Source organism: Coffea arabica, chromosome 10e (genome assembly GCF_036785885.1).
Source record: "Coffea arabica cultivar ET-39 chromosome 10e, Coffea Arabica ET-39 HiFi, whole genome shotgun sequence".
Classification (NCBI taxonomy): domain Eukaryota; kingdom Viridiplantae; phylum Streptophyta; class Magnoliopsida; order Gentianales; family Rubiaceae; genus Coffea; species Coffea arabica.
Window position 1 is genome coordinate 42,818,100 of NC_092328.1, and position 11,585 is coordinate 42,829,684.

The 11,585-nt window shown below is 35.3% G+C and overlaps 1 protein-coding gene across 1 annotated transcript; it reads right to left on the minus strand.

Annotated features, from left to right (window-relative positions):
* Nucleotides 1-5,848: 5,848 nt before the first annotated feature.
* Nucleotides 5,849-8,086, minus strand: LOC113712417 (germin-like protein subfamily 1 member 7). The gene is made up of 2 exons (XM_027235834.2): nucleotides 7,888-8,086; nucleotides 5,849-6,638 (listed from the first exon to the last, which is right to left on the minus strand). The coding sequence occupies exons 1-2, from the start codon at nucleotides 8,018-8,020 to the stop codon at nucleotides 6,091-6,093; spliced, it is 681 nt and encodes a 226-aa protein (XP_027091635.1). The 5' UTR covers nucleotides 8,021-8,086; the 3' UTR covers nucleotides 5,849-6,090.
* Between the last annotated feature and the right edge of the window lie 3,499 nt (nucleotides 8,087-11,585).

Genomic DNA, 11,585 nt, shown 5'->3' on the forward strand with positions numbered 1-11,585 from the left:
TCCCAAATGAAAAAAAAAAAGGTGAATAGAGGTTGAGTGTAAAAATGGATTAATAGTGCATTTGGTGAAACAAAATAATTAAGATGATTTTTGATTTCTTGATTTTCTTTTTTTGTTGTTTTTTTTTCTTTTCCTAAAACAAACCTAAAAAAATACGCATTAAAATGCAAGAAAATAAATATCTCATTAAATTGAAAAAATTCAATAAAATATTAAAAATTGACAAAAATTTGGTGTCTACAGTTGCTGCATATTTTCAAATTTTGCATATATCCCTTGACATTTATTAATTATTTTATTTTTTACTAATACAACTTGAGAACAATTAGAAAAGGGCATATATGGAAGAAAATTATCATCTCACTCCTCAAAATACTTTTAATAGTACTTTTTCTTAATTGGACTGATTCTGTTACCAATACCTTAAGTTTAAGGGAGGTTAGTGTAATTTTTAAAATCTCAAGGGAGGTCAGTGAAAGTGTCAGAAATTTCAAGAGAGGGTTTTGAAATTATCCCTATCGATTAAATTAAGTGGAACAAATCTACGATGTTAGGATGTAAAGTGTCCGATATTGAAGTTTAGAGTACAAGTGAGAATGATAAACAAGTTTGGAAGTTATAAAGTGGAATTGATCCTCCTAAATATAATGAAAGTAAATGCTCAAGAAAATGAGCTATTAATAGGTTGCAATTTTATCATTTATTTTATTATTAATTTTTCCTATTATCTGACCTGATGTGGATTAATTATTAGATTCTACTCACTTTTGAAAATTTGCATTTATTACAGGGAGTAGAACGCAAATACCATAACAAGTGCCAATTTGGCAATCATCAGGAAAAAGTTCAAGTAGCAAGCGTTAAGGGGCATTTTTGGAATATCAAGACGCGACCCTTTTTGATAATTTGCGGAAGACAGTATTGGGGGAAACAACGAAAAGGAGGCTGGAGTCTTCTTCTTGCATGAGAGCCGCCGCAAGTAAAAAAAAAAGAGCATGATTTAGATAGGAGAAATTGGGCAGAGGACTTTTACTTCTTTAGCGTAGCTTTTGACTTTTCTTCCTTTTAGCTCTTAGTAGTTTCTTTTCCTTCTTTGTATGTCAGATGAAGTGAAAACAATCAATCACCTTTTGTAGCTTTGCTATCTTTTCAATATTCGGACGAATTGAATTTTCCCAATTTCGAAGGACAATGGCTGTTGCTTTCTCTATAATTTTGTGTGGGTTTTTCGCATCAGGGATGAACTAAATTCCCTTTGTCTAGTCAAGGAACAACGAATACTTTAGTTCGCCTAAAAATTGTGAAATCGATTTAATTTTATTTTTTCCTCTTATTTATTGGTATTTGCATATTCTCCGATTGCAGTGCTTATGATTATTTAATTAATTGATTGTCTTGGATTCGGATAGTGAATTGATTTAGTAACCTATTATTAATTAGGGCATTAAATCCGTAATTGTTTAACTGCCTTGAAATAGTGACAACTGGCGTGATTGGGTTTGTGTCAGGGGAATACGCGGGTTAATCTAAAATAACCCTGGTAGTACATTTTTTGGTTAGAATAGGGCTCCTCTAATATATAAGGCAATTGGAAAATTAAATCTTACGGGCATACCTAAGATTATTTCTCAATTAGAGCAGTGATTAACGGGCATACCTTAATCACCGACGCAGTAAGGAAGGGTTGACTGTCATCACTTGTTTGACAGTTATAACCTATTTATTAGTGAATAATTGGAATTGCTTTTGCATCGATGATCAATTAGGTGAACCATTGTTGAAGTTATTTCTTAACTAGACCTTTAATTATTTTTACTCTGATTTTAGTGAATTGTCATTTAATTTTTAGTTGACTATTTAATTTTTAGTTGAATTGTTTTAATTGTCATCCTTTATACAAAAACATCCCCCGTGTTATTTTGGATTTCAAAAGAGACAAATATCCCCAATCTCTGAGGATACGACCCTACTTGCCATGTTTACAAATTAATAATTATTTGTGAAAAAGTCATCCTACTCGGGTATATCGGATCAAGCAAACTTTTCGGGAATAAGGTGAATCAAGTAATCCATTGCGCACCTAGAGTCCCTGCTCCAATACTTGGAATCGGGTTTTGGTTACTTTAATTGGTAATTAAATTTATTTTTATTATTGCACAGGCATCAACAATCTATCAATTTTTGACGCCGTTGCCGGGGACTGGCGTTAGTTATTTGTTTCTTTTTAAGTTCATTTTTGTTCTAATTTTTTAGTATTTTTCAAGTGTATGTCTCGTTCTTCTCGTTCAGGTGAATTAATTTTCGACCCCGAAACAGAGAAGACTGCGCGCAGAACAAGGAAAGAGACCAGACAACTCAGAGAAGAGCACTCCAGTGCTGCATCTCAGACCCCCATTACCCAATTTTCGGCTAATGGTTCAGGAGTTCAATTTCTTCATTACCCAACTTAATCTGGCATTTGGGTTCATTACTCCGGCGTATGCTGAGACTAGGGAATACGCTAAGAGTGACTGTGATTACGTAGAGCCATTTCTATCCTCCTACCACGATGTGTGGAGAGACATGTCTGTCGACAGGCACCGCTATTACCCTTCTAGATCTAGGAGCTCTTTTCTTAAGGACCCTAGTGTCCGATATGTTCAGCGACTCTTAGCTTACAGCTACTCTGGTCGCAAGGACAGTTCCGGTATACTCTTTCAACCCGAGATCTTCTTCATCTGGAGTATGAAAAATAATACCAACGTCAACTTGGGGTGTTGGTTGGCGGCATAGTTCAAGACCGTTTTGCCAAAAAAGAACAAACCCCTGATTCTCGGATCCTACATCACACACTTGGCAGTACAACTGGGGTTCTTAATCTACAGGATCACGACCTTCATTTGGCATTTGATATGAAATTCCTGAATGCAGAGTGCTTGGAGAGGATGGGAGTTCTTGAGTACGTCGATGGTTCCTACCGGTTCACTCCCCCGGGACCGCCTCGCGCCCCGCCTCGATCCTCGTTTGCCCGTTCGTCCCCTGCTGGCGATGATCCCGACCCATCTGCGTCTGCTCCGCCTCCTCCACCCCCAGGGGCTGCTGAATGGTACCAACTCCGGACGTAGGTTCAGAATTTGGAGGTTCGGATACTCAATATTGATAACAACGTGCATTTCATGGCGCAGAATTTGGCAGTGTTTGTGCACCATGCGGGTCTTACTGCTCAATTCCCGCCTAACCCGCCACTGTGACCCCGACTTCAAGGAAGGCCCGTTGCCTTTCTTCTGGCTTTTGTTGTTTATTTGCTACATTGAGAGCAATGTATCGTTTAGTTGTGGAGGGGGAGTAGATAGGGTGCTAGTGTTTCTAGTTTTTAGTACTTCTTAGTACTTAGCTCTCATGTGAATACCAAAGTTTGATGTTGGATTGTTGACTCTAATTCTACTATTGCCAAGTTTTAATAATAAAAGTGTATCTAGTTAATGTGGTTGAATCTAAGAACATCTCTTTGGTGAATATCGGTGATTGCTTGACTCTTTTGAGATCTTGGTTAACTTTTCTAGGCATTGGGAAGGATTGTTGGCATTTTCATGTGAATTGGTCCAATATTAACTTTAGTTCTCCATGTTTGAGAAAAATAGGGCTAACTGCTGCTATTTTTTATTTTTTGCGGTGTTATTTTGAGTTATTGTGTTATTTGGCTGTGAATAAGGTTGATTGTACTCCGCTATTTGTTACTACTGAGTAACCGGAGATCTTCACCTAAAGTGTCGATTCTCGCGTCAAAAAGTAGTATTTTCTATGAGTACGTGGTCGTATAACAATAGGAGCTGAGTAACCGGGCTCCTCCATCTGGCAAATGTTGGAGTTCGCGTCAAAAGGCTCCAATGGTTAGAGACTAAGTCTTTTGTGCTATTGAGAAAAAAAAGAAAAAAAAAAGTGAAGGTTGTGTTAATGTGTGATAAAAGTCAGTTTGCCAATTTATGGATTTAATGTTGAGATTTTGGTTAATAGTTGTACCATTTGCTGATAAATGTTGTACGCCATTCCTTTTTCTTAGATTAGTTAACCTGGAATTGAAGAAGTTTGTGGTTTAGAACCTAACCGGGGTAATGTTTCTCGGATTTTGATCACTGATACTTGATATATAGTTTTTTCTTAGTATCTTGGCAATATGGTAGATAGAACAATAGCCATTGCCAAATATTGGCGTTTGTTTGTTGTTATCATGCTTGAGGGCAAGCATGGTTTAGGTGTGGGGGGAATGGATAGGTTGCAATTTTATCATTTATTTTATTATTAATTTCCCCTATTACCTGACCTGATGTGGATTAATTGTTCGATTCTACTCACTTTTGAAAATTTGCATTTATTACAGGGAGTAGAATGAAAATACCATAACAAATGCCAATTTGGCAGTCATCAGGAAAAAATTCAAGTAGCAAGCGTCCAAGGGCATTTTGGAACATCAAGACGCAGCCTTTTTGGTAATTTGCGGAAGACAGCATTAAACAACGAAAAGGAGGCTGGAGTCTTCTTCTTGCATGAGAGCCGCCGCAAGTAAAAAAAGAAGAAGCATGATTTAGATAGGAGAAATTGGGCAGAGGACTTTTACTTCTTTAGCGTAGCTTTTGACTTTTCTTCCTTTTAGCTCTTAGTAGTTTCTTTTCCTTCTTCGTATGTCAAACGAAGTGAAAACAATCAATCACCTTTTGTAGCTTTGCTATCTTTTCAATATTCGGACGAATTGAATTTTCCCAATTTCGAAGGACAATGGCTGCTGCTTTCTCTACAATTTTGTGTGGGTTTTTTGCATCAGGGATAAACTAAATTCCCTTTGTCTAGTCAAGGAATAACGGATGTTTTGATTCGCCTAAAAATTGTGAAATCGATTTAATTTTATCTTTTCCTCTTATTTATTGGTATTTGCATATTCTCCGATTATAGTGGTTATGGTTATTTAATTAATTGATTGTCTTAGATCCGGATAGTGAATTGATTTAGTAACATATTGTTAATTAGGGCATTAAATCCGTAATTGTTTAATTGCCTTGAAATAGTGACAACTGACATGATTGAGTTTGTGTCAGGGGAATACGAGGGCTAATCTAAAATAACCCTGGTACTGCGTTATTTGGTTAGAATAGGGCTCCTCTAATACGTAAGGCAATTGGGGAATTAAATCTTACGGGTGTACATAAGATTATTTCTCAATTAAAGTAGTGATTAACAGACGTACCTTAATCACCGACGCAGTAAGGAGGGGTTGACTGTCATCACTTGTTTGACAGTTATAACCTATTTATTAGTGAATAATTGGAATTGCCTTTGTATCGATGATCAATTAGGTGAACCATTGCTGAAGTTATTTCTTGGCTAGACCTTTAATTATTATTACTCTGATTTTAGTGAATTGTCATTTAATTTTTAGTTGGCTATTTTATTTTTAGTTGAATTGCTTTAATTGTCATCCTTTATACAAAAACATCCCTCGTGTTACTTTGGATTTCAAAAGAGACAAATATCCCCAGTCCCTGAGGATACGACTCTACTTGTTCTGTTTACAAATTAATAATTATTTGTGAAAAAGCCATCCCACTCGGGTATATCGGATCAAGCAAACTCTTCAGGAACAGAGTGAATCAAGTAACACATTGCACACCTAGAGTCCCTGCTCCAGTACTTGAAACCGGGTTTTGGTTACTTTAATTAACAATTAGGTTTATTTTTATTATTGCATAGGCATCGACAACTTGTCAGCTATAGTACACATTTCTGGATACACTGGTTGTTACACTGATTAGTCGTGCACAAATCGAACGAAAGATCAAAATCAAAATAGTCTAGGAAAAAGCTTATAGAAAACAGATGATGAAATACCATGAATTGCATAAACTTTTTCCTACAAATTTAAAATTTTACAAACAACTTAACACTAGGTTTAGCTCCTATCTTGTATCCTTCAAGCACAGAATACAAGAAACTTCATTGAAATACAGACGTTGAACTTAAAAAAAAAAATTTATAAATTACACATCCAGCATTAGTCTAATTTGGATGGGGAACAAAACACAAAGGATTGTCCTCCGACGATGACAAAACATGTCTCCACTAGAACTTTGACTGGAGGGACTCGATCACCTTCTTGTCCAGCTGAAATGATTTAGTAAGAACTTCAGGAGAAATAAGTGGCTCTGTCCCGAAAACTGCATTTGCAATTGTGATGGTACCAGGGTTTTGGCTATTGAAAGCCACAATCCCCATCGCCTTTGTTTTCCCCACATTTCTTAGAAAATGAACTAGGCCAATTGGGAAGACGAAGATGTCTCCTGGTTTCAAAATCTTAGCATATAACCTATTTTTCGTGTTATCAGCTGGATTGGAGGTGACAAAACCAGCATAGATGGTACCCTCGATTACTACGACGGCCTCAGTAGCACGAGGATGCGTGTGAGGAGGTATGACACCACCTGGTGCAAAGTCTACACGAAGTAGACTGAGACCGAGAGTGTTAAGGCCGGGTACTACGTTAACGTCAACCAGCTTAAATGCAGATCCAAGAGAGTTGTTGGTGTCTACAGGAATATTAAAGCCCGTTCCGACGAAGTCGTCACTAGTTACCTGTTTTGGGTTCTTGCAGATCTTTCCATTCACGAACACTGCACAAAAGATGAGGATAAATCACCCATGTGAAAGAAAACCGGGAAAGTCGCAAACTACAACCTGTGACTAATACATCTAAGGCTATCGTTATTCTATCTCTTTATCACTAACATTATAATATGAATCTCCCATCTATTTTGTAGACGCTCACAAAAATTGTGCGAGTTTTACACTTTTCTGTAACTTTGGATTTATCTTAATTTCGCAGCTTATGGTTCGATAATCAAATAAGCATAAAATACAAAAACAGGATGGAGAATGACACAGAAAACAAAAAACCATGGATGGGTTATAACAAGTTGGATGCTTGCTGTATGGTTCAAAGAGCTGATAATTTGCATGTATAACATATTATGTATGCATCAAATGGTGAAGGGGTTTTCTTCTTTCCTTTTTACACCCTTCTGCACAGAGCAAATTGCTGAATTGGTTGTCATAAAATTTCAAAAAACTATTATGTGTGAATGAAGATCGTTACTTGACTATTATATGCCATGGCGTGTTGAACTGTTGATATTGTGGAAATGTTGTTTATAAACCTATTATGAAATTTTAGAGTAACGAAGACAGGATTACTTTTAACGTGCGTGGACACAAATAATAGAAAGTTGTTTTTTATATATATATATATATTTTCTATGCAATAATTCATGAGAATAACCGTGATAATAATAGCAGTACTGGTGTTCTCGATAATATTCGGTAGTAACAGTCTATGTACTTGCTAAGTAGCCTCAGAAAGCACAAAGAAGCCACTGGTGCAGCAGACTATCCATCTTGAAAGCACTGAGCTTTTCTTGGTATATATACTAGTTGAGGTAAACGGATTAAGCAACTTGCCTTGTAAAATTTTTGGAAATTAGTGGTTTTGGATTTTTATTTATTTATTTTTGACAAAATCCCATTGCTAAAGTAGGAAATGAATGTGTTGTCAAATTTCAAGAATATCAACCTAAAAACAAAAAAGGATTAATCTTCCATACATTAGTAAAATTGAATGCATGATATATGCAAAATTTGAGTTTTAAATTCAGAATGTAATTAGTTATCATGCATTCAAAATTCGACAATATATACGCTGTTAGTGTATAGAAAATTAATCTTGAAAAAGTAGATAATTCAGATTGGGCCAAATTGGCATGATCTAATATGAACCATGATTTGATGCGGACCGGCAAGGTAAGCTACAATGTTAAGATTCCAAATAAAACGTGTTCAGAATCTGTAGTATGGAATCGGACTTACCAGCTGCAGATGCATCAGGCACAGCAACGCAGAAATCCTGTAAAGGAGCGTCATCGTAAGCATAGGAAAATGAAGGTGCTAAAGCCAAACAAATGGCAAGAATCGCAACGAAGCCAGCGGCTGCCATCTTCATGTAATTACTAGCCAGGCACAACTTGGAGCTGTCACACTAAACTTAAGAAATTTGTAGGTTGGAGTAGATAAACTACAGCTATTTATGCTTTCAAACTTGGGCCAATGTTCCTTTCACGTTCTTGCATTTCCATTTGCTAAATGATTAGAATAACAAGAAAAATTATTTGCGTCTTCTATTTTTCCATGTCTTTGGTTAGCCGAATAAGCTTGACATTTCTTGTATCTGACATTTCAGTTCACTGACTATTCCATATTCGACGTTTACGTGAAGTTTTGGCACTTCTCAATGTCAAAGACATGCTGCTATCTTTCAATTAAAAGTATTCAGTTATTAACAGATGTTATTGGAACGTGCGTGTTTCCTTTCTTTCATCCGTAAGAAACTGCTTTTGGGGGTTTGATTAAAAGTGTCTTTCAGTTATTAATAGATTTTATAGGAATACTTACTGTGTGTTTGGATTGTGAACTTTCGCAGAAAAATTCCTTAGGTTAATTTTTTATATACTTTTTTATCTCATATACATTATATTACTATAGTATTCTGTTTTTTTATAAAAACTTCAAAAACTTACAATCTAAACGGGCTCTAAACGTTGCCTTTTTTTTCTTTCTTGCAGGGCAAATTTTGGATCATTTTGGCTCCAATAATCACCACCATGAGGTCAAAACAGGCTTCAGGATCAAAGTTGTTTACAGCTCCTTATAAATTACACATTAATATGGTTCTCACATCAAGAGCTATATTCAAACAAGTTGTTTTCTTTTTAGAAAGAATGGTCCATCCTTAACACTCATGTTTGTTGATTATACATTTCAATTATGTGTTCGAGTCATAAGTACGTGGTAGATATGTAGTTATAACATTGTTCGGGGTAAGCACTTTGACAATCTGAAGCACTTTGACAATCTGAACATCCCTTATTCGCTTTTAAGGACCCTACTTCAAATATTAAAAATCGAAATGAGCATCTTGATGCCCGGATTATCTCAGGCGGCACGCTACGAAGGGGTCAATTCTGCTTGTCAAAAGCATTTCTAGTCTACAAAATTATTAGACGTTTGCATGCGTTTAGAAAGAAGAAGAGAGAGAGAGAGAGTACATCATAGACAGTATATGTTGGAAAAGTATGATTTAATAACCAGCATTGATAAATTAGTTTTATTAGTAGTGGTATTAGTTTCATATAAAAAAACTCCTTAAAATGAAGTTGTGGTTTCTTGAATAAAGTAAATTGATTTGCTCTTTAATAACAGAAGTAAACAATTTTGTTGTCAAACCGAACCGTGTAGGGGAACAGTTTCTTTTATACATTTCCAAGCCTCAAGAAGATATATACTAAGACTAGCGACTTTGCTTCCACGATGACAGTTGCTTTGAGACAAATTAATTTCAAATGGTGTTCTGGTGCCAAGAATATATATATATATATATTTATTTATTTATTTATTTATTTATTTATTTATTTTGAAAGAAGAATAGTTATGCACCCTTGTCTTTTTTTTTAAAGCATACTATCGCACTTTTAAAATTTTTGACGAAAGGAAGCACTATACTTCCCCTTAATCCCTGATCTAGTGTACGTGACAGAAAAACAAATGTCACAAAGAGTGGCACCATGGCTTGATGCATTCTCTTCATAATTGGGTGCAATTTACAAGACAACAAATTTAGCTTCAAAGCGGATTCAGCTACACAAATTTATTTCCATTATCCCATGCATGAATAATCAATTATTGATTGATCCCTTCTGGGGATTTTTTTCTTGTTTTTCTTTTCACGTAAAGAAAGATGGCTGTACCAATTTTTGTTTTGATAATAGCTGCTCCATTTGTTAATCAAATTGAAGACAAGAAAAATTCCCATCTTGCTTCGTTGAGGTCGAGAGCAGACCTTTCATGAATTCAAACTCTCTTATCTCAAGAACTAACTAGAATACAGAAAGGAGTCCTGATACAGGAGTTTGGTCGAAAATATTGATTGAGTTGGCAAGCCAATCCAGTCTAATTTTGTCGAGATATAGGTTTTGCGTGATTTACCGTTGCATCTTGGCTTGGAATGTTGCTAATTTGATTTGAGAACGCAAAATCTGTTAGTCAACTTCACCAACGTGTAGCTGACATTAAAACCACTACCCCTCTAAGACGCCTCACTCTTGGCTGCATTCAATTCTAAATGGATCATCTACTCTATACTCACATTGTATACGATAACGAGTATGAATGAATTATGTATGTGAAAAGTACATATTTTAGTGAGTGCGAATGCATGATATATCCACAAATTTTGAAGTTTAAATTTAAATTAGAATTAGTTATCATAAATCTAGACCTCTGGTCCATATTCTATCAGTGTTAAAACGAATAATCTATTCTAAATTTGTGAAATGAGAAAAATGCAATTTTGGTATCTAAATTTTGACGCACAGGCGGTTTTAGTCCCCAAATTTTGGACTTAAACAAATTTGGTACCCAAACTTTCAAATTTTGAGCACATTAAGTACCCTTGACGATTTTTTCCCAAATTGTTACCGGAAAAAGCCATGTGACAGTCACATGTCCGGCCAAAATGAAATAAAAAAAGATCAAAAATACAGTTTTGGTACCTAAACTTTGACGCACGAGCAGTTTTAGTCCCCAAATTTTGGACGAAAACAAATTTGATGCCCGAACTTTCAAATTTTGAGCACATTAAGTACCCTTGACAATTTTTTCCCAAATTATTATCAAAAAAAGCCATATGACAGTCACGTGTCCGGCCACAATTGTATAAAAAAAGGCCAAAAAATGTCAAATGCCATTCTAATCCTAAGGATTAAATTTAAGGACTAATAGCGTAATAAAGAAAAAATCCAAGGACTAAATAACATCACATGAGTCAACAAAACCCAAGAACCGATACAAATGAGCTCCAATACCAGTACATTAATCTAAGAATCAAGTCACAAAATTTGTCTGGAATTGGAGCTCATTTGTATCGGTTCTTGGGTTTTGTTGACTCATGTGATGTTATTTAGTCCTTGGATTTTTTCTTTATTACGCTATTAGTCCTTAAATTTAATACTTAGTATTATAATGGCATTTGGCATTTTTTGGCCTTTTTTTTTATACAATTGTGGCCGGACACGTGACTGTCATATGACTTTTTTTGTAATAATTTGGGAAAAAATTGTCAAGGGTACTTAATGTGCTCAAAATTTGAAAGTTCGGGTACCAAATTTGTTTTCGTCCAAAATTTGGGGACTAAAACCGCTCGTGCGTCAAAGTTTAGGTACCAAAACTGCATTTTTCTCTTTGTGAAATTTCTTCATTATGCCAAAAAAAAAAAAAATTATGTCAACGGAGTACAAGCTATATATTGACTATTGATTAATCAACTCTAAGGTGTTACTTGGATTGCATTTTTTGTTAAAAAAAATTTTTTAAGTTTTTGTGAGATTTTTTCTTTCCACATTTTTTAATTATTTTTTTACCTAACATACATCACATTCTTTTAAAAAATGTTATAGTAAATTTTCTCCAAAAATTCCCCAAAAAATGCAATCTGAATGGGGTCTAAACTTTTC

Bases quoted from the DNA above. Each gene is read 5' to 3' on its own strand.
- LOC113712417 (XM_027235834.2), bottom strand. From the start codon at position 8,020: ATGAAGATGGCAGCCGCTGGCTTCGTTGCGATTCTTGCCATTTGTTTG. The intron at 6,639-7,887 runs GTAAGTCCGATT...TCTTTTGTGCAG, and splicing joins GCCTGATGCATCTGCAGCTG to TGTTCGTGAATGGAAAGATC.